The sequence below is a fragment of the Cyclopterus lumpus genome, chromosome 7 (assembly GCF_009769545.1).
Source record: "Cyclopterus lumpus isolate fCycLum1 chromosome 7, fCycLum1.pri, whole genome shotgun sequence".
Classification (NCBI taxonomy): domain Eukaryota; kingdom Metazoa; phylum Chordata; class Actinopteri; order Perciformes; family Cyclopteridae; genus Cyclopterus; species Cyclopterus lumpus.
This window is the reverse complement of record NC_046972.1, coordinates 13,198,982-13,223,328: the sequence shown is the minus strand read 5'-3', so window position 1 is coordinate 13,223,328 and position 24,347 is coordinate 13,198,982. Positions and strand designations below refer to the sequence as shown.

Below are 24,347 nucleotides of genomic sequence, written 5' to 3'. Positions count from 1 at the left end.
GGCTTTATTTAGCACTGAGTAAACATCTGATAGATTTAAGTTGGAGTGCACTTTGACTGTACCTTGGGGTCATGCTGTTTAGCCTCCTGAGCCAGTAACTTTTCTCTCATTGCTTCCTCCTGCTTTTTCCTCTGTTCGTTTTGTTCCATTGCATCCTGTTGAGAAGAGAACAACGTGACTGCAACAAGAGACAGAAGCTCATTTTAGCTGTAAACAGCTAAACTGACTTTAAAGATAACAACATTTGCCAAAGCTATCTTTGGACAAAGCCAGCCCTGTTTTCAGTTGTTATGCTAAGCTAAGCGGCTACTGGCAGGAAATGTTTAAAACATTTTTTTTTTAAAGATATGAGTGCTATGGATATTTTTCATCAAACTCTCTGCAAGGATGAAATTGTGTATGTCGTCATTGCAGTCAAATTTAATTTAATCAGTTCATTATTTAATGTTTCCGTTTCAATCCAGCTCCTCATATTCTTCACCAGGACTACTCCTCTCTCCCCTGGACCAACTTGGAGTCGTAACAAGCGGATTTCCCAAATGTCAAACTATATCTTTAAGTCACTCATACAGACACACATACGTACACAGAAATCCTTGTGTTGCACATTTCCTTAGCAGATCCCATAAATCCAGACTGAGAACAATCTCAGGAAATGTGTTATGTGGTGGGGCAGGGCGAGGCTGTCCGGGGGTAAAGGAGATGAGGGACAGGGGGAGAGGGAGGGGGAAGAACCAGTCTAAACACCACAGCTGCAGCTCTGGAGTCAGACCCAGCTGGCTTTTCCTGTTATTTGGCCTCGGACTATACGCCACGTCCTGTGGCACAGAGGCAGCTAAAGCTCTGCCTTGTTCTGCTCTCACTGAGACTGACAACAGGGAACAGGGAACTTCCCATCTGACCGATAGAGAGAGCTGCACCCTGTCAGTGCAGAAGTGAGGAAAGATGCTGCTTCGTGTCCTCACCTTGTAGGCCCTGATAAAGCGCACAAACACGGGGAAGAACACAGAGGGCGGAGTTGTCTTGGCACCCTCTCCAAAGTAGTTCACCACATTGTTGAAGGCTTCCTAGAATCGGGAAGGACAGTATGTAAACACTGTTCAGTCATGATTGGTTGTGTGTAAGAGGTCAGTGATCTGAATCTGGCATAGAGGTATGTCTCATGTCTATTTTAATTTGTTTCCCCATTTGAGGTTGAGAGGTGAGGACAGGGTTTGATACCTCTGCTGTCTTGGCATCCTTCTGCAGCTTGTCAAGCTGTGTGTCACTGGCCTGGACGAAGCCCTTCAGGACTGAATGGTCGTGAAGAGTACACTCTCTCCGGATCAGGTCCATGCCTTTCCCCAGCTCTCGAACGTCCAGAAGCACATTTTCCAGAGATACTTGTGTACAGTAAACAGGGAATATGTTTTATTTACAGCAATACAAAAGTATGTGAACATAGTGTTATAAAAACGTTCTTATTTCACTGAACAGAGCTAACATTTCTATTAGCATATCCTCGTAATGCTGAACTCACCTGCTGCAGCTTTATCCACAAAGTGCAGTTCGTTGTAGAAGTTGGCCAGTTCAGGGTACTTCTCTTTCAAAGTGAGAGCTATGTAGTGGAGCAACGTCATCTTTCTGTCTGTAGACTTTGTGTCCAGCAGCTGTGTAGCAATATGAATGAATGGGAATATCAGCAAAAGCACTGCATAAATGAACTGTGGAGCATATTTATTTGCTGATTGGTTATCTGAGCAGTTTCTCCAAATTTGACTACGTAATACTCACCAGATCAAGACTTTGTAATTTGAAACCATAAACGCAGCCTCGCTTGCTGCTGTTCATGTAGTTCCCCAAGGCTAAGATGATCTAGAAGAAAACCAAAGGAATACATGAATATGCATAATCAATACAAACGCTGCTGAAATAAAAACAACGGTCAAATAAAAACTTCTTACCTCAAGCACTCTTTTCAACTTTGGTGCAGATTTCACTGAGGCCGAAGCAGCAATGACAGCATTGAGCTGGGGCGTGAGCATGTTGATGTTGTCAGAAAAGTTCCCAACAAAGGTGATGATGTTCATTCTCTGCGTGAGCCTCTCAATCTTGCTGAAGAAGAACATGAAGCGATCTTCCTCCGCTAGCTGGTCCAGTGGACGCCGCTCACGCTCGTACTGACGGAACACCTTCACCTCATTCTCAGTGGGCAGGAAACGCATCAAACACTCAACAAAGTCGACGGGTAAGGCCTTGAGGTCAAACCTGAGTAAACATAACAGATATTAGTTACCATCTTGTCTATTGTTAAGAAACTATTTGAAGTCTAGAAAAAGTGCCTACTTCTCTATTGCTTTGCAGATCTCCTCTGTGGTCTTGTTAGCCTTTCGCAGTGTGATGGCTAAGTTCTTGGAGCGATTGGAGTCCAGAAGGTTGACTTTGTTTACTGCCTTCTTGTCCACTTTGCTCTTTGTGCAGGTAATATCCACAATGGGACCCTGGGCTCTGGTCTTAAACAGCTCCTCAAACCTTTCCAGATCCAGCTCCTGCACATGAGTGACAGTTTACTTACTTGTTATGAACTAATATTAAAGGTCCTGGAAACACATTATCTCAATCCACTCTATGAGGGATGGTCTGTTGGACCAAAAAGTTGGAACAGTTTTGGTCATTTCACATGAGACATCTGTTATTTTTCTCATAGCATTTCTGACTGGTTTGATGTGGGGGGAGGGCTCAGTTGGAAAAAGGTGATGTCATGTTTTTCCTTGCACCAATCAGGATTTAGCCATTTACCTGAGTCTTTGAGAGTAAATAATTAGTACAAATTAGAATGTTCTTTTCCCCCAAACATGTTTAGCATTGTTGTGCTCATTAGTCATGGGTATTTATTAATGATAATGATGTTTTCAGCTACATTGTATCTGCTTGATTTACCTCTAGCACACGTTCATCATCAATCTCGTTGAAGACTGTGCCGTTGATCTGATTGGGCTTCAAGGCCGTCCAGTTAAACACTGGCAGGCGGAACTTGGTCTTGATGGGCTTCTTGATCCTGATAGCTGTAGTCGAGAATTAAGAAAATTAATAAATACAGGTGTTAGTAACAATTGGTTTTGCATGATTATAAAATGATTATAACGCCTTTTTAATGCATTGTGTCTTGTGAATGTGCTTTTGATGCATTGTAGACATGGGCTTCATAAAAAGTGTGTCATCTTTAGCTCTATTAGCTACAGTGTACGAAGGTGAAAAACAACTAAGTAATTTAATATCAGCTCTCACCTGACAGACCCAAACTCAGGATAACTGATGGAGAAGCATCCGGCAGAGGTGGAGCGAGGGGAGGTAGTGGTGGTGGGGCTGGTGCACAGTGGCCTTCAATCAATGTACAAGACAATGTTAAACACATTTTACTAGAACACTGATTATCAATCCTACATCATGCCTTTGATCTATGTGCAACATGGGAGACTCAGTGAGGAGGACCCGCTCTTGGGCTGATCCCAGACATAAACTGCTCATTCTTAGGTAATGAAGACACAAAGACTCTTAGCTTCAGGTGATTCTACACTACTGAAAACATAGTTATGAGTACTAAATTCCATGCCTGTAGTTTCTTAATTCTAGAAACTGCTCCTTTAAAAAAAAGAGCTGAAAACTGCTCTAACAGTTGGTCTTGTGCTACAGTCGATCTGCACACTCACATACAAAGGAAACAACTTGTATTTCCCTTTCCTGTCTGGGGTAGAAACCCACTTCTGTGACTCATCACCGGGCTTGGCACGGATGAACAAAGAAGGGGAAACAAAAATAGACCTCTTCAGAGGGTCTATAGTCAAACCAGGTCAACTTGTACCTGTATGTGTCACCAGGCATATATATATGTATCACCAGACAAAAATCACTGTGAGTCATGGTTTATCACCTAGGGCTGAGGGAAGAGGAGGAGGAGGAGGAGGGGGTGGAGGTGGCGGAGGAGGTGGAGGGGCTTCGCTGGCTGGTGGTAAACTGGTGTCTGGTCCTCCTGGTTCTGTAAATCGAGCTGTTGAACCCAAAGAGAGCTGCCTAATGTCCCCCAGTGGGATCCCAAGGCCACTACTCCCAACACCACCCCCGACACCCAGCGGCTCAATGGCAATATCTCCATCAGCCTTCTTGTGTAAACGGATGGTGCCTTGCTGTTCGAGCTCCAGCAGCCTCCTCTCGATGTTGAAGTGCCTCTGGAAGGCAGCATCCTTCTCCTTGATCACCCTCCTCAGTGTGGTGACCTGGGTGTTGGTCGACTCGTACGTCTCCTGAAGAGTCACCAGGGGGCGATAAAGAGCACAAGACAATGACTAAATGCATAAGAAACATCCTGTTTCCTGCAGACCTAATTTGCTATCACAGCAATTTAGCTCCATGCATCTGAAACTGATCTTTGCTAACACACAGCGAAGTGATGCGAGGCAGGCAAAGCAATATCACATCATTACGGCTCATGGCTTACCCTTATTGCATGCATGTCCTTATCTTTCTGAAGGAGCACCTTCTCCAGATCAGCTACTTTCATCATTGTTTCATTCTCAACCTCCAGTAGCTTCTCTGTCACCTGGGAAAGAAGACAGAGAGATAAAACAACGAGAGATGAGAGGAGGTGAATTCAAGAATTAATCCACAGCAATGGCATCTTTCCCAGTCTCACTCCCTCCCACTCTCTCACCTATACACTGTGTATCATCAATAATAAATAATATACACCGAGCAGCATGATGCAGCAACAGCATGACACAGCGTTTCGATTTTGAACAGATTACACATGTTGAATAGGAATTCAAAAGAGATTCTTCACCCTCATCCTCCCCCATCATTCCTGACTATTGAGAGCAGAGTTTGTTATGAAATTCCTAAAGTGATGTCAGCGCTGCCCACGACCTTTCAATGAGAAGAAGGTCTTTGCAAAGTGGTGGGATATGAAGACAACTGCCCAAAAAGAATGAGCCAACAGAAGAACAATATTAAGCTTGTTTCACGGACAGTATTTCCCAGTGTTTTCCACCCCGTCATTATTCTGAAGCATTTGTGAAATGCAAACACCGAGTACATTTTTTAATCACCATGTAGAAACAGCCAAGTTAAGTACATGGCTGGTGAACACACAATAATCTCATAAAAATGGGCCCAGAGAGCTGTGTTGGTGGCCCAGACTGGGAGGTGCACTTACATGGGACAAGTGCTCCTCCAGTTCATCCACCTTCTCCAGAGCAGCATTCTTCGTCTCCGCATCTTCCAGCAAACCTCCCACATCAAACACGTTATCCAGGTAGGCCTGGATCTGCACCGACAGCTTGTCACTCTCTGTATGTTTACATTTCTGACAGGAGGGAGAATGAATTGTCATTAGAGATACTCCACTCCACACCCACTGGACAAATAGTCTGAGCCTGAGAATATTTATTTGGTGCACCCATTTTAACAACAGCATTGTCATCTTACCTCCAGGTAATCATCCAGTCCAAGCTTGGTGAATTCATACTGCAGATGGACTCTGAAGTTCATGTCCTCCACTGAGTGCACCACAATGTTGATGAACTGCATGCAAGCAACCTGCACCACAGACAGATTTAGATCAAAATATATTCAATATATTCAATCCCACCCAAATAAAAATATCCATCCATAATACAAAGCTTATCTTACCATGTAGTCAATGTTTCCCTCCTCACTGCGGAAGTAATCCATCAGTCTCTCAAAGCGATGCTTCTCCTTACACACCTAAAATGCAAAAGATGCAGCAATACAAAGGAATTAAATTAATTCATGATATATTATATTCAGTTGAAATGGAGGAAACATTCAAAACTAAGCACAGACCACAGGTTTTTATTAAGAAATGGCCACCGGTTGTCTTTCTTCCCTTAAATGTTTTACTTATTTGATTATCTATTTCTACTTGAGAACAATATCATATTACCTCTATGTTTTGCAGGCTGTTCTGTTGTATGCAAAATATATAATATCAAAACAAACATTGAAGGTCCTCTGAAGTCCTCTATAAATCAACTACCTTATATTAATGAATGTAACAAACATAATATCATAAAGTATTTTGATATCACATTCCAGGATTAAACCAGAGCGTAGCTGTATGTAAACAGAGAACAGCTTCCTCCATTTGCAACAACAACCTCTTCTTATTATCATAATTCATGGGAAGGGAAGCCAGCGGAAGATAAAGACATAGGACCGACTTCTTGAGCCAAATTCCTGCACAACAATACAATGAAGGGGGAAAGGGGGGAACAATGTTTCTAAAAGGTGCTTTATCTAGCACTGTAACAATTTTAAAAAGGCATGCCCCTTCCTGACAATCCTAATTAGAAACAGTAGTAGTTGTAGACCTAATATTTGCTTACTGTACAGCTGTGGTTTAATACCTGCCACCTTGTATTAATGTATCATTAAGAAATATAGCACTCCAGAAACACCATCTTGTTTTGACTAGTGGGGGGATTCACTCTTGCGTCTGGGGCTTTTCAGCGGTTCCGGTGTTTGGATGACTGAGTAGGCAGAAACCGAGAGGCTAAGCCAAACGTTGTGGTCTACTTGCTCCCATCAGGGAGTTGATTCTTATCATTGTTCAAGGTTGGCTCACATCTGGTGTCCTAATGAGACTAATGACCTCAGACAGGCCACCATAGAGCTTTGCTTACACCCTCAGTCGACATGAAATCTGCCAGAGCTCCTCCACTTTCATTCATCTACACTGGCTCGTTATGCCCTCATGCATACTAGTGTTGTGCGAAATGGAGGCAAATTAGGAATATGAATTAATATTATAGCACATTAAATTCTCACAGGATTAGCCATGTATTACCACCCAATATTAACAGCACAACTTTAGATTGCTTTGGGCACCTCTTTGAAGTTGTCAAATGCTGAAAGGATGATCTCGTGACCTCCTCGGACTAGACAAACGGCAGCCAGCAGCTCGAGGACCAAGGCTTTCGTCCTGTAAGTACAGGAAACACATAATACATACCTGGATAAAGTTCAACTGCAAACACTCTTAAATTAAAGGTGCGAAAGCACAATATTTATACTATCTACGCTACCAGAATGTATGTCCTTAAATTTAAGGTGAACTCATCAACATACAGGAGTTGAAATCTTTAATCCATACAGAAGTGTGAAGCAGGGCGTCCTTCATTATGAAGTGATCAGCGCTGGCGGTTTACCACTAATCTTCCTTTAGTAAACATTCCTTAACAGCCTGTATATACGGCTCTGATCCCCGACTACAGAGAAAAGCTGAGCCCCATGGAGAATGAGAGGCATATCATATGAACTGGCTGCAGGGTCTCCCCAATTGTTTGACCCAGCAATGGAGACGGGGGCCGTCAGTTCTTACCGTGAGTTCTTATTGTTCAAGCTGAGAGCAATTTCATTGACTGCGTGTGCGTGAGACATGACCATATTGAAGCCATACTGCATCAAGAAGACACACAGAGAGAGAGAGAACAGGATGTGGTGAGAAAAACCTTAGAACATATAGAGCACACTGTACAGGAAGCATATAATCCTCACGTTTATAACAGATATCTGGGTCCGATTGTGTGTGGTGGAGTGTTGGTTTTACCTGGTAATTCATGATTGCTCTCAAGCACATGATGCACACATGCACATCATCTTTTTGGCTCACGATGCGGGAGTTCTTGATGGTTTTGCTGCTGGAAACCGTGCCGTAGCTGCAACGGAGGGCAGCAGTTATTATATGATAGAGATTTATGACTTAAACTCAGTGTTTTACTTCAAATTTGATGTTTAACCAAAGCTTGTTTCATTTATTTCTGGAGTTTTTCTGGTAGTCGTATGACTCTTGTTTCAAGTGTGTCACACAGAGGCAGAGAGGCAGAGAGAGAAAATTACAGAGAACGAGGTCTGACAGAAAAAACTTAGATGGCTTTTGAGGTTACAGATGCATCATGGGAGATGACTGGTATCCTTGCTGCTGTCAACAGAGTGAGGTCTATGCACACAGACTGCTATTATGTAACTGTATTGCTCAGTCATCATGTGGACATAGTATTACTTTTCTTGTGCAGTTCATAAATAGTTTTTACAGTCGCTTGTGATCCAGCGTTTCTGAATGATATAAATATACATATTCAGCAGTTTTCTTAATCTTCTTGTGGACTATTTTTCTTTTAAATTTCTCCCATCAGACTTCATCTCCATCTCTTGTCTGTGTGTGGCTCAGTGAGGAAGAAGACAACTGTCCAACATATGCTGCAGCTCACAACTGGCTTTCATCTGAGGACAGTACAGACGCACATCTGGACAGATGAGGGAGGCCCATTACCAAGAGAGACTCATAATGCAAAAGGTCAACGATTTTAGTATCCATCTCTGATACTCTATCTGATTGAGTTTGTGCAGAGCCTTGAGGTCAAGAGAGAGGTCAGCCAAAACATAACTAATCAACCATTCAGACATCGTCCTGAAACAAAACAGCACCAAGACAACTGGTTTACATGCTAATACATTATTGGAGCATTCAAGGTAGCACAGCAAGGCAATAACGGGGACAGGTAACAGCAGAGAAGCTAGCTCAGCAATACGTACCGGAGGACAGACTGGCGGGCAGAGCGCACCAGTGTGTTGCAGAAGGGTTGGGTGCTGGAATGGTGCAGATCCTCTATGGACCTGCTCCAAGATTTAGCTTTATCCAAGAAGCCATCCTCCCCATTTTCCAGCCCCTCAAAATCCAACCTGGGCCACATACAGATAGACACACAAGCCAACACAGAGGCACAGGGGATGGAGAGGAGAGGAACGGGGGAGGTTAGGTCAGCAAGGCAGCTTGGTAGAGAGCCAGGGGTTATCACAAGAACTGTCATCGAGCTGCACGATAAAGCTCAGCACAGAGATTCTGTCCCATTCACGCAAGGTATAGATCAGCACCATACCACTATACCACATAGCATACACAGAAACACGTGTAGTTTGCCGAGTATGCAACAAGGCAAACACATAGTTCAAAGATTGCAAATGCAAAGAGCACATTTTTAGATGCACAAGCGGTTTATTACAGGCCCTACAGGACATTACGTGTTAACCCAGCAGCTGAATCCACTGCCCAACCTAGTTCCTCAGGAAAGGTTTTGAGCCACGGTCATGAGCAGTGTGTGTGTGTGTGTGTGTGTGTGTGTGTGTGTGTGTGTATAAAGTGTTCTTATATAAAAGTACTTACATGACAGCACACTGTGCAAAGGAGAGGTACTCCACCAGGACGTCAAGACCTCTGTTCTCATCATTGAGGAACTCCCTGACCCACCTGTGACGCATGGGAACACAGAGGGGTTAACAGTGCATCAAATCAGGAGCATACACATGTCCTTTTATTATTTAGGATTGCATTTTACCCATTTATGTAGAAAAAGAAAGTGAAACAGAGAGAAAATGTAGTAGTTTAGTAATGGATTTGTATGTGGTTTTAGCAATACAAATCTTTTTTTATGGCCATCCTCCCTATCACAAAAACATATATTTGTCTTATTAGGTGTAATGAATTGAAATAACGGATTAAAAAAACATCTACCTAATTTGTAGCAAAATGGAAGCCCACGTAGAGGCAGATGTATAGATGAGTGATGAGTGTCAATATTATCATATGTATTAGGTATGCGTGTTCACACAGATTTGTATCCCTGTGAAAGGTTATTTTTGGGGAGTTTTTCCTGATTCGATATGAGGTCCTGGGACAGGGATGTCGTATGTGTACAGATTGTAAAGCCCTCTGAGGCAAATTTGTAATTTGTGATATTGGGCTATACAAAATAAACTGAATTGAATTGAATTGAATTGAATTGTACTGTATATGTATGTTTTAGTTCATATCTCCACTGACTTTTCTGACGCTTACTGAGCTTCACTGTAGAATTGCACGTTATCAGATGTGTGGATTTGCTGAACTTCTTGGTATTACATTGAAATAAATTGAATAAATTGGGATTTTGGACAGTTGGTTGGACAAAAAAAAAAGACTGAATAAAGACTGAAGAATTTTTATTGAGAAATTGAGGCATTCTTCACCTTCTGGCCAAGTTCATTGTTAAAATCTGAGAAAACTGTGACATTGCAAAAATAAGTCAGGGCAGCAAACCCAGACAATTACACCAGTTTTTAACAAATCCCCAAGTGAACCAAAATAAATATAGCTGATAAAAATAAAGGCAAAATTGTTGCCCAAACTGTTAATTCATCCATCAACTTCCCATAGTTGTGTGTGCTCACAATATTCCCTGGAATAATATAGTTTCTGTAATCCGAGTAAACTTTCTGTTTGATAGTATGACAGCTTGTGTCTCTCCCGTCTGACTTATTGTTGTATCAATATCAACTTATATATTGCAGCAAAGATGTTATAATGTCGAGATGATGGTAAAAAATAAAACCCTTGCTGTATTAAACCGGAATGATCCTTTAAGGCAGCTCTGAGGGGGGTATCCCCTCCCCTCGGCTGAATGAAGAAACTTGGCAGGAATGTCATGGAAAGTAAACCAGACTCCACATTTAACTCCAGTTTTTTGGAGAGGGAAACAACTCCAAACAAAGAAATTCCCATTGCGATGAGTGAAAGAATGTGGAGGACATATGGCTGAAGGAGCTGAGCTCAGGTTGAATCCCTGACAGTCAACAGTATTCAGTCTGCCTCCCCGACAGACCCCTTCACCTCCTCCCCACGTCTTCAGAGAACTCCAGGGGTGGGACAGGATTGGGGTAAAAGGTTCTTAAAATAGTCTTGGGGTGCTGGTTAGGATGACAGTCGGCCAATGGCGAGTCAGGCAGGAAAGCAATCAGAGCCTCAAAGTAGCGAAGGGAGGGAGGGAGGTGAGGAGAAGAACTGAGCAAAGCAAACAAAGCAGTAAGAAGATTGGGTGCAGGAGGAGAGGAGAGGAGGGTTGGACAAGGAGGCGGGCTTGATCATCAGTTTCCTGTCTACCACCACCCTCCCTCCCTTTTCTCCTTCCCTGCCACCGACCCCTCACTCCTTCCTCTCTACTCCTTGCCAACCAGTTGCTATTTCAGATTTTCTTGGCAATTTCTGAAATAACACATCAGAACTGGCCCAGGAAACAGACATGCACATAACCGGCATCTATTACACTTAATCCCATCCACAAAAGTCTCCTGAAAAATAGCTTCTTTTTTTTTCTTTGCCTGCGAGTCTTTCTGGGAAATGCATTGAAACAGAACTTTATTGATGAGGCCTACAATATGAGTTATTCTTGGAGCTCGACAAATGCTATGGAAAAGAAAAAAGTATTTTTACAGGCTTCTTTTGGTTTGGGAATTCAGCGCCAAGTCCCTGCAGCACATGTATTATGTGACATCAGATTATAAAGTCAAGGATCATGTCTGCGACAGTGAAGATAAAAGCTAGAAAGGCTTCACATAACATACAGCGTCTGTGTCGTGAACTGTACAGTATTAAATGTCCATGGCAAACCATGACAAAACAATATAAAAGGAGTGTGTGCTTTAAAATGAGAAAAAAGTGAGAAATGTGTAAACAGAAAAGTATCCTTCTGTGTTGTTTTTGTGCGTTTCACTGGGCTCAGCATTGGTCATCAGGCTTCCTGTCCCTCTGGCACACACAACAAAGCTTCCTGCTCCACACTATGGGGGAGTGGACGGGGCAGCACAATAGCTACCATCTGGGCATTATGAGGACCAGCTCTATGAAGTGGAGCTGCAGAGCTTGGCAAGTTAGAACAATGGGGGATATCTGGGCACCAGAAAGAGCTCTGGGTCCCTGCAGCAGCAAGAGCCCAGAAAGGACTATTCTTTACCAGGGAAAACAATAATGTGGTTTCCTTCAGGTTTGTGCACCATTAAATAGATCTGTGTAACATCTGAGAGACAAAGTATTGATTACCCAATGTGGTTTGTCCTCAGTGAGATCTCCAGCTCCCTCAAGACTTTGGTAGATTCCTGCACCCGTCTGCGAAACTTCTGTAACACAATGAAAGATCAGAGATTGTTGTAGAAATATCATAGTGTAGTTTCTACTTAATAAGCAGTGAGAGTTTCCAGGTTCCTTTTGAACAGTACTGATTTAGCATTACACTTTTGTTACATTGATGGATTCACGATGCACAGTTTAATAAAAATGTCTTTCTTGTTTATAACTTCGTTGGTGCCTCCAGTACCCAGAATGCAACTCAACCCCCGACAGTTCATTCCAAGATTCGAGTGTGTTGTGATAGCACTGGGTAATGTAAAACCTCAAGCAGATATGAGGAGAGGAGTGGGATGTAACCGCACTTCTTTCTACAGACCCAAAGACTTTTTCATTTTCAAAACTTGTAGCCTTCAGCCCAAACCAACATTATTAGAGTTCTTCAGCCACAAAAGGCTTTATGAAAAGAAAATGTCCACATATTCAGAAGTACTCCCCAACACCTGTAAACAGACTGTGATGTGTGAACTCGGTGGAGTTCCTCTTTAAGTGGACGCTATATTTGAAAGGACATTAGTACGCTCCCACCTTCCGAGTGACTCCGGGGTCTAAGTATCCTCGTAGCTTCTGGATGTAGGTGTGAGGCGGATTCTTCACCTGAAACCTCTCCTGAAAATACACAACAGCGAAAGCATTGTAATGTGCAGTCGGCTCAAATTACTGGGCTGGTACAGAATGAGTATAGTGATGACGGCAGGTTAGTGCTGGTTTTGTAGTTTATGAAAAAGAGTTTTTCAATGCACCTGGTCGCAGATCAGGTCCCACTTCTTCTCATTGTCATACTGCCTGAGGAGCCGCGCTTTGTCTGGAGGCAGATTCATAGAATTCTGAAAATAGAAGATGTGAGCATTAGTTTAATTTATGAACACGTATTTCCTTTTTTTCGGTTTATTTGACTCTCGAAACTCTGACTGAGTGTGTGTCACTGACTGGGGCTTTACAGGCCTCTGGCACCAACAGCAGAGACGGACATTTTGGAGACATACACCCTGACCTCACTTCCTGTGCTGACACTCAGCATCCTGCCGCAGAAGATGGTCCGCATCTCCACTGCACTTTTGCGTCTCAGTATTGTTCAGGCAACACCTTCATTTAACCACAACAAGCTAGTACCAAAGTGCGGGCCTATTACCAGACCTGTCATCTAATCCAGCCATAAAAAAACACTTGAACGCCACACGAGAGGTACTGAGGCAGGCAGTTTACTGTGGCTCAAATTAAACCCTAAATGCTCTAATTTGTGTTTGGAGACCAACACACTTAAGCATTTTATGACCTCATGATAACATTTAAAAAATAACTAAACGACAAAAGCTTCAGACGAAATAACTTCCTTGACTGAGCTTTCCAGCGCCTGAAACTGATCACCTCAGCATTTCTCTTTGAAGAGACATGAGCGATTGTTTGCACTGGGAACCCTCATTTACACCCGTACCACCAGAACCACAAACGGCCTGTCAGCTTGACCTTTAACCTTCAGCTATAACTCAGCCTCCTCTCTAAAATGCAGCACCCTGTTAACCCATCCAAGGCCAGACGTGATGTTCACACTAACATTGCTCCACCGGTGGAGTGTTTGAGACATGAAAAAATAAATTAAATATACATGTTCCCATGACAACCCCTTAGTCACTAGTAAGAGGGAACGTCCCATGTGAGTATTTTTAAAATAAGTTTCCCACATCGGTATTGTTCACTCCATCAGCACATCATGAATCATGTGGTCTAAAAGGGGACTGAGGTAAAGAAACTGTGTTTCTGCTTTTCATTACAGTTCACGAATCATTTCACATTAAACAGCATATTTCTGATATCACAACATATAAGGCAAACTCAAAAGCACATGAAGCAACCTTAAATTGCAGATAGATACCAAAGAGAAACCCTGAAGAAATTAAAAATTGTAATGTCTGCTAAAGTTATAATTGTAGTGGGAAACAGTGCAGAGATGTTGCAATGGAGCTTTTGACATAACCTGCTATATGAATCCATGGCAGGACACAGGAAAGAAGCAGCATGCATACCAGATGTCCAGAATTAAAGGAGGAATGTGTGCTGTTTATAGTAGTAGTTCATAGTAGTAAATTTCCTCTCGTCTGACCCCCGAACCACTCTCTCCTCTTCTGTCTCCTGGGAGAAATTTCACCTCTGATACAGTTTTTAGGACAATCGTACTAGGAAGTGAAGAGCAATAAAACACATGTGTATCATCCGTCTCTAATAAACTATTTCTCTCCTTTTTAACATAGAATGGACACTACTTTAATGAGCATTGGCTACTGATAACTTATACTAGACCAGTAAATAATAACCTCTAGCTGGTGATTATCAAAAGAAAACAGACAGGGCTCATCAAATTCTTATTTAACGAGGCGTATGAAAGAAAAAAAAAAATTACGATTTACTGTACAGCTGAAACTATTAGTTAACTAATCAATTAGTCGATAGCAAGAACATTATTTTCTAACATGAACTATTTTGATGATGGATTATTGTTTTCAGCTGCATGTACTATTTGCTGGTTGCAGCTCCTCAAATGTAATTAATTGTCTTACTGTATATCACTTCAAATTGAATATGTTTAGTTTTCGGACTGTTGGTCAGAAAAAACAAGACATTTGGAGATGTCTCTGGGGAACCACGACAAACATTTTTCAATAATTTGGGAAATAAAATCAACTAATCTGTAATTGAGAAAATAATGGGCAGATTATTGATAATGAAAATAATCATTTGTTGCAGTCCACCTTCAGTGGATTGACCCTTGTTCATAATGAAGTAATGACTAAGAAGTACCAATTGCACTGTGTGTCAAGTAGATCTCTTTAATACACTTTATAATTATGTTTCATAGGCTTGTGATCCAAACAGTAAATGAAAGCGTGGATGAAAAAACAAGCCAAGATATCTACTCTAGCATCTTTTCAGACCCAAAGTGGTCTGTTTTCTCTTCTCGGTCAGTCACGCATACTGAAGTAGAACTGTAGGGCAAAAAGGCAAAGAGCAAGGTGCTTTTTGTAGTCATTTTATTCTGAGTTACTGGAAAACATGCAGACCAGACACACACTCATGTTTATCCATTTATAAAAGGAGCAACATTAAGTAAAAACCTGCCTGATAACCTACTGATATTGGATTTGATTAAGATTTCAGTAATAAAAACATGAATTAGAAGTGGAAAATAAACGATCAGTAATAGGTTCCCTGCCATTGCAAGCCATGGAGACATACACAAGACTGTGGTGTTTAATACTGTTCTGCTCTTTGTCAGTTAGAGCCTCAGGTAAAGTAAACAAATACAGGTGGGAGCAGTTGTGTGAAGCTACAAATATTATGGGTGTAAAAAAGTATTTCTCTAATGACAGAGAAGGTAAAGAAGTGGTTTCTACTGCGAAAAGGCAAAAGGCAGAGAGGATGTTTCCTTTCTGACTAGATTTGGGTAATTTGAGCCAAGTAACCCAATTTAGCTAATTTAATTTCACTTTCTCCCACAGTGATACAATCTTGCCCTTCCTGTGTTTATAAGAAGCTAGAAAGATGTTGTTTTATGCGGGAGAGGGGGCAGTGGCCCAATTTGGGATTCATCGGCCCATTTTAGGAGTAAAATACTACAGAAATGTCAAAAATGTTTGGTGCTTGTTATGTTGCCATGTTGCCCACATACTCTCTCCTCCAGCAAGGCCTTTCTTGTTTGACCTGAGACTGGCTTTCCAAAGGATTCAATGTGGCGCTTTGTTTTGGTTTGGTGCTGTGCCATTTCCATACTTTGACATTTGAGCTATTTCTTTCCTCATAGAAAATCGCTAACAATGGCTGGTGGGCAGGGTCAGTGTCTGCCTCCTGGTGCTGTGGAGAGCAAAATCCGGCTAACACACAACACCAGTACACTGTGCAACCAGATGAACTGGTTCCATTATCACCACTATTTCTCCTATCATTAGGCCCCCCATGTTGAAAGCACATGAGGCAGAGTTTCCAAAGTAGAGAATGAAAACTCTGCCCGTATAAAACTGTATTATAGTTTAACCTTTTTAATGTAGAGATCTCTTCACATAAATCAGTTCAGAAAAGGAGTAAATACATGTGGTGAAAAACAATATAATGGAGGAAATAAGACCTAATGAAAATGACAGAAATTTATTTTGATTTAGAGGTAAAAGGATGTTGTGGAGGAGAATTAAGGAGTAACAGCAGCCAGCAGAGCAGGCATAAACTCTAAAACAGAGCGCCGTCGACAGAGGAAGACAGAGGTTTTCAAGACTCAACAGTTAAAGTAGTTGAGGGGGTCAGGTTTCGGGTTAGGGAGGCATGGAGAGTCCAGGAGAGCCATCAGGGACTCAGCAGAGCAGTCAAGTCACGCATAACCCCCACAACTAAGAGGGGATGCTGCAGAGCCCAGAGCCACCTCAGACACGAAGAGTCAACAGGGCAACGCTGTCTGTCCTAAACTGGATAGCGTCCTAATCCGAGCTGATTTACAATCAGCCTTGAGTTGAGTTTATGACTAGAAACTGCAGCCAGATAGACAAATGGAAAAGAGTGACAAGATGTTTCCCCCCTGATCTTTTTTACAGCTTCACACTTTCAGTCGGGATAAGATATAACACCGCCAAACCAAACTGACTCTTCATTTCAGAGCCTTGACTGTAGAAAGCCTGTTTGTTATTGTAGAGAACACACAAGTGTATTTACTTTGTCAACACATTTTCTGATTGATAATCTGACCCTACAAGTGGCCAACTAAGCAGATGCATGAAATTAGATTTGAGCTCCTCGTGGGTTAAAAACCCACAGTCTGTGTTTTTATCTACTTTGATAGGTTTACACAGGCCAGACTGAGTTGTCGTCAGCTCAGAGGGAAAGAAGTGGGTGGCTGAAGAGCTCACTTTGCTGGACAGAGCCTGTGGCAGATCAGACATTGAGGCCCAGACTGCCCCCTTCACCTCCAACTAGTCTGAGTGTGCGCTCATCAGGGCGGGGTCCACGAAGAAGGGACTTATGGTACAACTGTGAGCCAACATAATCAAAGGGTCCCAGCTGTGCACCACAATGCACTTAGCTGAAATTGAACATTCAAGGAAAGGCAGGTTCACTTATTCATTAATGTCTGGCACATTTCTTACACAATGGTGATTTAAGACGCTTCACAGATTGTAGTTCATCGCATCAGTACAGGATAAACAGATAAACAAAGACAAATACTCAAATAAAAAATAGCTGAGAGTTAAATAAGGAGATCAAAAACACTCTCATGTCTTTTCTATCAACCTTTCATTTGCCGGTTTAGAGACTTGAGAAATAATGTATTAAATGTTTTATTATTATTTTGTTACAGCTTCAGCTTTAGCTTTGAAATGAAACCGTTACTAACCTACAAGAAATAAAAGCATGGATCAGCTTGTTCAGATCCTGTGTGGATGTTAATCCTGTGACTTTTCAGAGAATAAAAGGCTGATATTCTGATCATCTGTAACATTATTATTGACAACAATAATGTTATCATTAAAAATTTGAGAGAAATAAACGTGTCTGGCTCTTTTTTCTTAATAAAAAAAAGAAGCACTGACATATATTGTTTCAAAGCACCTCAGCTGTGTATTAAAAAGGAATACTTTTTCTGAACATATTTCAATGATCCGGTGATAAAGGAAAATACTGGACCAGGCAATGAGGGGAGAGATAAGACCAGTAGCTGAAATGAGGGTAACAGTCTGAAGAGGTTGGAAAAATACAGGCCACTGATCCCTGTCAGGAGGCAGAACCAACAAGGAATATGGGACTTGGCATGATTGTGTTATATTTAAGCCTATTTCAGGCCCTCACAATGAGAAAATAAAGTGATGATCCGCTGCTTTTGCCAGCGATGGATGGACACAGATCAAGATGACTGCGCCCCAAAGGAAAAACAGTCCGCACCCTAACGAACGCCAAGAGGAACAGGACGGGCTAATACAAAACCAACATCTGGGCGCCTGTCTGTCACACTGTACATGCCACTTAACGAGGCAAAATGACCTTATTTAATGACATCATTCATGGTAAACGTAAGTGTGAATCACACCAGCTTTTCATTAATGAACGCTGTTGTTTGGATTTGTACTTTTCCTTGCTATTGAAACACAATGAGAGGAGACAGGATGAGACGTTGTCGTCACTGGGCTCCGGGGACTTCCTGAACTCTTCAGGAAATCACCAAACTGCCCTGATTAATGTCAGCTTTGTACCTTCTGTGACGTGTAATACGAGTGTGTGTGAGTGTTTGTTGCACATCCAATGTGTTTATGTTTGTATGAACGAACTGTAGATGTTTTTCCAGTTCCCAGGTAAGCCTCGTGGAATTGAAAGCGACAGAGCAGAGTGTGTGAAAACACTGCCCACCCTATCTCCGAGCAGACATCCGATCACTCTATCGCTCTTTGGCGAGGTAACCCGAACCAGGCAATCACAACAAAGCATGAGTCCTGGACAAAGATACTGGAGGACTGGGAGGCCAACAATGCAGATGCGACCAGGTTTCCCAAAGGCAGAGACTGAAGGTGGGAGGGGCAGAAATCAGAGAGGACACAATGTTTTTCTAACAGGTGGAGAAGTTTTCATGTAGCTCAGTACTCTTCCCTGTCCACTCCCCCTAATGTTTACCCTAGTTTACAAAGCAAACAGACTCAGTTAAGAGTGTGCTTATTAGGATATTAGCATAACAGGTAAGGCCACACCTCATTTACATGCAAACGTGAGTCAGTCACCAAACCTCATTCTTGACACGTGAAACTTAAAGCATGTAGTAAGGGAAAACTGTGTAACATCATTTGCTTTCCATTTGTCAACCAATACACAGCTTTAACTCTTCTTAGTTGATGTCGCTTAATAGTAAGCTATAAATCAGGGCTAATTTATCGATAATTGTTCCCCACTAACCTGTGAATTGTTAATTTCACAAAATTGCAGAAATCTTTTGACAATTTAAAATCACTATTCCCAAAGTTCAGTGTGACATCTTCAACGTTTTGTCAGTTCAAGAGTCATACATTAAAAATGAAATAAATACAGCTCATCCTCACATTTGAGACTGAGACTAGTGTATTTTGGAGGGTGTTTGCCTTCCCCTGTATGAATGCACTCTGAAGCCTCCTCTATTCTCTCAAGAGTCTTCTACGGTGTGACCTCTCCTCTGACTCGCCCTCTTGAGAGAAATAACTTTCCCTGCAGTCCCTTCTTGACAACTCAAGACCAAGTGGTTATTTCACAGCCAGGAAGTTGGTTTTCGGTTGATAAATCAAGAACTACCTCCCAAAACCCATTTGCTCCTCCATTTATTTACCCGGTGACATGGAAGTGATCGACAGCGGTGATAGCGAGGGACCGTTATAATCACAAGATTCTTTAAGTCGAACAAATGGCCACCGCCTGAGATGAAGAAGAAAATGTCCTGAAGCCAGATGTTCCTCAAGCTTTAAAATGTGAGCTTCTACGTTTTTGTCTTCCAAAACAACAGAGATACAACTATCCCAGCAATCCCACCTGACAACTATTTCGTCCTATTTATTTGTTTTTTTAAACATTGTAACTAGGAAACGTGACCACAAACAAGGATCCAACTTAGGTTAGGACTGAGTTATAAATAAATACTACAGTCGGTGATGAATCGGAGGCACTCGTTCATTCCTGTGTGGCCGACATCCTGTTTGTTCTCCTCCGTGCGTCCGAGCAGAGACCAGGGAAGCCCCAGCCAACAGATGATACACACAGGGAATGTCAGGAATGCAGGTACATGAATGCCTCAATAACTCATGCTGGTAAATGCCTCTTGGCACACTCCCAAGTTAAAAAGGTGAAGGTCGGTCAAAGAGAAAGGGCGACCAAACTGACCCTGGGCTGGGTACAAATAAAAGTTTTGAATCAAATTGGATTTATCTTCATGGCTGAGGTTTCTATTGGAGGAAGGGGGAAACGGTGATAATGAAATATAGAGGAACCAAAAGACAGTCAAGACACGTAGACCTCACATGAGAACGACTGAATCACGTTACCCGTGATATGTCTGAAAAAGTTCCCCTTTGTTTCTCAATACGACTTCATTTACCTTAAGTGTTACTGTAAAAACAGGAGAAGATAGAGAAAAGCTACTGTATGTCATTTAAGAAGGCCTGGGAAATAATGATATCATGTCACCGGTGTGTAGGAGAGGTAGCTGCTATAATCTACTTGCTCTTTAAATGGGTTTACAGCAGTTTTTCTGAGTGTCCCTGTAAAAGAGTGTAGCGGCACAAAGGGCACCAGGGGATGAGGCCCCCTTTCTAAAACAACACTGACTGACAGAGTCCCCATTGTATTGAGGAGGAAACCACTTCTCCAACCTACAGCCGTGCCGCAGCTGCATTAGAGAAGCATGCAAACCCCCACCGACACGCACAAATGCACGCACCAAAAAAAACGTACATATGCACAGAAATGGAAAACACATGCAGTTTCTTTGCACAGATGAATATACGTCCAGATCTATACACATTTCAATGATGTGCACAAACAACTTGTGCTAAGTGCTGAGTTGCTGTTTCTTATAAATTTGAAAAAAGAATCTGCAAAAGTAAACAACAAATACTTCTTGTGTGATATCTCTGTAGGTCTGTCTGGCTTTGAATATAATATATTGCATTTTTTGGTAATAGACGTATAGGATAATTAATAACACTCAGCAATCATACAGCCATTGGCTGGTTATCTTAGCTTAGCACAAATACTGTAAACAGGGGGAACTAGTTAGCCATATAGTATTTATGCTAAGTTAGTTGGCTGATGACCCTATCTTCCATAAAGATATGACAGTAGCATTGATCGTTTTATCTAATTTTTGTCAAGAAAGCAAATAAGCAGCAAATAAATTTCCCAAAATGTCGCTATATGGCGATATGTTATATCTGCTTAGTCACAGGCTTTTACTTGACCTTTGCTTTCCAAAATAACGATGTAGAGAGAGGTCGAGAAGCACTAAAACTCCCCATAAAGCCTGGTCCAGATTGGGTAATTGTAGCCCGAGGGTGGAGAGGGCCAGGTGGACAGCCTTGTGCTGAACCCCCCTGCCTGCTCCGCTGATCTAAAACCACTTTAACTATGTGCTCTCAACTCCCATGATCCCCCTCTTAGGATGTAGTTGTGGGTACACACACTTCCAACTTAAGTGACGTAACAAACACATTTTCTTATTTTAGAAAAGATGGTGCGTGTGAGAAAGGGAGTGGTAGACATTCTTAGCACATAAATAAACTTTGGCCGCCATTCAACAAATGAAAATGATTTACATTGTATGTCCAATAAACACATTGCACAGCTTGACTCCATTAGTTCCACTTGAGTGGCATCTATCAGACGCTGCAGATTTCTTTAAACTTCAGCCATCAAGACACCGTGACGTCAGACAGAGCGCCAGAGTCACATTGTCAGCACGTCGGATTTCTCTACCACGTATCTGAACATTTGCTGCTTAATGGTGACTATATCAAATCTCAAAAGAAAAGCTGCAACGGCACATTTAGGCGTAACGCCACTTGATTTAATAGTATAAAGGATGCGAGTCAGACAAATCGGTTAGAATGGTTTCCAACGCAATCAAGTGGTGAAATAATCAAAAGCTGCGCCCATAACAGCTTTTAAAAATGTGTGCGCTGTTTAATAATGTTGGTTAACTCATTACAACCTAGAACAGTGGCAGACCGCCAGTTCAAAGAGAATTTTCCCTTTCTGAGTTCTCCTGTGGCCTCAGCGGAGACCAGACCGCAGGAATCCAGCGGTGGATTGGTGCTCGGGCACTTTGAAAGAGGATCCCAGGCCAGGCATGCACCTTTGAAAATCCACTCACTGATCTCACATCATTTTCATAAGGCCAGAGTCATATGGAGAAGGTTATTTTTTAGGACAGACCCACAGTGAGAGTGAATTCAGGGAATGGGAGGGTAGGAAACACTGAGTGGCTGAGTGAATGAGAGGTTCCACTTTCATTTGGAACAGCAAGGATAAGTAATAGTTAGCTAGGACAAAAGAGAGGGGGAAAAAGAGCCACAACTATCAAGAGGATGCCACTAATGACTACGGTATTATTTTAAAGATACGGCTTCTTTGCTGTGAATCGGTGAGGTCTAGGTAGATCTGTATCACTAGCTGAACTAATGGCATGTTAGTAGCAGCCTGCAGGAACACAGGTCTTATTGTAAAGTGAACCAACCACGGCGACCATTGGAAGCAATGCAATTTCCCCTGTAAAACGAAGAAAGGAAAATGCCAGGCAGCTGTTTCCAGCCACAAAAGACCGAACTCAGGCGGTTTCTGAGGATGCTGGACAAAAGAGACGAGAAGGACAGATGCCTTTAGCACATGCTGCCGGTTAGAATGGACCCAGGCATTTTATTAGCAGACCGCATGAAGAAGTTGAAGCTAACCCAGGGGTCTCGCCCCTCCTCTGCTCCCCTCCGCCTACTACAGTAGAGCAGTCCTGTTAAAGTCATTAGCCCTGGGATATTACTACACTGGTGAAGGCTGCTGCACCCATGACATCATTATGGGCTGCTGTCAGTCCAATGGGACGTCTGTGAGCCGTGTCTGAGAGGAAAGGGCAGTCCCACCACACAGATGCAGACACATCCATTCACACCAGCATGCCATCATGCAGCAGGAAATACAGTGGTCCAGAGAAGGGGAATTTACCCATTTACCCAACGCGTGTTATTTCTGAGGCTGTGACGAAGTCGGTTATGTCCCTGCTAACAATACTTAACAAATAAAAATGCCCACTTAAGAAAAGCAGAATGAATCCCTCAGACTATTTTTGGAGTATACAATACTTTACAGCTACTGCCGGACAACATATTCATAGCCTTGTCTTCCTGAAGAGCTCCAACCACGAAGACAGAAGCTTTTGAAGTGCCTTTATCTCAAAACAAGGGGCCCGTAGGCCAGAGAGACGTCCATTGTCTGATAAGAACACAAAAATATACAATCATGTTGTTCTTTGCCACAAAGTAAAGGAAATCTGGGGCTACGATGGGGTAGGTTGGGGTGTGGTTGGAGAGCCTGAAAAATGTTCCCAGTCAAAAACACAACTGTAATGTTGAGTCTACTGCTTCTTGCATAGAAATCATCTGCTCTGCACGGCTGAACATAATAACAGGGATTGACTTCCAGGGCAGTCAAACAACTGAAAATTGTTCCAGTCTCGAGGCAGGATATATGTTGGTCTTTTTTCTTTCTGGGAAATGTGACGGCTATGGAAAAATTGATATGAAATGTCCCAAGCAATGAGCCATCTGTGTGAAGGAGACCCTACTTGAGCTGTCATAATGGTGCTGACAGTGTAGTACAGTGTATAATTGTCATAATAACTGAGGATTAGCACAGCAGTCAACAAGCAGGCCATGAATGGCTTCTTGCTGTGCTAGTCTCTTCATATGAGGGCTTTACTCTGTAGCTGCTGATAGCACTGACAAGCAACTAGTGGCTTTATTCCAGAAACATGAAGGATCCACAAAGTGTTCAAGAATGAGACTATCTGAGCAATGCTGTGAAGACTCCATCTCTTAGCTGCTTGACGCTGTAATTAAGCTCTTAAACAGCTGAAAGGTTGTGTCTGGTTCTGTTTAAAAAAGTACCTTTGAGAAACCTCCATGCAACTGATTCACAAAAAATAGTATGGCGATAAAAACTAAATATGTATTTTATGCTTCTGCAACAGAGCAACAAGTTGGAGGGATGTTATTGAGCTTTCTCTTTTCTTTTTGGGTGGTGCAAGTGTGGATAGAGTACTCAAATATGCAACTCAAATACAGGTTCTGTGAATAATACCGCACGACTTAAATGGTAATCAACTAAATATAACAAAAAGTGGCTCTTTTGAAAGATATGCCATCATTGTGTCACTGTGAAAAGGCCAATACGGCATCCTGATGTAACTATTGTATTAAGCATTGTTACAGGCTGCTCAGTAATAGGTAATTAATACAATACTTGATCAACAATCTACTTAAGACAAAGAGTTTCAACTGCAACGAGTATTTTCATTATTTACTTTTTTCAAAAGAGAGTGGATAAATGTCCATCACACGTTTCTAAAGCAACTAGTTATGTTAAGCCAACAGTGCAAAGCTCCCTAAAATATTCCATTTAATATCACATAAGACAACGAAACGCATCAAATCCTCACATTACAAGAGCTGGGACCAGTGAATGTGTGGTATGTATGCTAATAATTGACCTAAATGATGATCAAAGTAGTTGCAGGTTAACTGTGTGTCGATGGACTGTTATGTTCAGCTCCAGCAGAGTTACAGATTAGAGATTTTCCACCGCTGGAGATGAGTGACTGCAGCACCCA

The 24,347-nt window shown here is 42.1% G+C and overlaps 1 protein-coding gene across 7 annotated transcripts in view; it reads right to left on the bottom strand.

Annotated features, from left to right (window-relative positions):
- fmnl3 (formin-like 3) overlaps positions 1-24,347 on the bottom strand; it is a 30,988-nt gene that overhangs the window by 5,296 nt on the left and 1,345 nt on the right. For 5 of the 7 annotated variants that reach the window (XR_004609756.1, XR_004609758.1, XM_034537434.1 and 2 more), the window contains exons 2-23: positions 12,733-12,816; positions 12,518-12,598; positions 11,906-11,982; positions 9,218-9,301; positions 8,590-8,736; positions 7,604-7,712; positions 7,376-7,452; positions 6,883-6,976; positions 5,665-5,739; positions 5,461-5,571; positions 5,189-5,338; positions 4,475-4,576; positions 3,911-4,280; positions 3,268-3,360; positions 2,920-3,044; positions 2,326-2,528; positions 1,944-2,247; positions 1,774-1,854; positions 1,520-1,649; positions 1,222-1,382; positions 966-1,067; positions 63-155 (exon numbers count right to left, since the gene is read on the bottom strand). Coding sequence is in view for 3 of the 7 variants with exons in the window: in XM_034537434.1 (XP_034393325.1) it covers positions 63-155; positions 966-1,067; positions 1,222-1,382; positions 1,520-1,649; positions 1,774-1,854; positions 1,944-2,247; positions 2,326-2,528; positions 2,920-3,044; positions 3,268-3,360; positions 3,911-4,280; positions 4,475-4,576; positions 5,189-5,338; positions 5,461-5,571; positions 5,665-5,739; positions 6,883-6,976; positions 7,376-7,452; positions 7,604-7,712; positions 8,590-8,736; positions 9,218-9,301; positions 11,906-11,982; positions 12,518-12,598; positions 12,733-12,816 (2,853 nt within the window). In the remaining 4 variants the exon portion in view is untranslated. The remainder of the gene's footprint in view (positions 1-62; positions 156-965; positions 1,068-1,221; positions 1,383-1,519; positions 1,650-1,773; positions 1,855-1,943; positions 2,248-2,325; positions 2,529-2,919; positions 3,045-3,267; positions 3,361-3,910; positions 4,281-4,474; positions 4,577-5,188; positions 5,339-5,460; positions 5,572-5,664; positions 5,740-6,882; positions 6,977-7,375; positions 7,453-7,603; positions 7,713-8,589; positions 8,737-9,217; positions 9,302-11,905; positions 11,983-12,517; positions 12,599-12,732; positions 12,817-24,347) is intronic. The other 2 variants (XR_004609757.1, XR_004609759.1) reach the window with 2 other exon arrangements.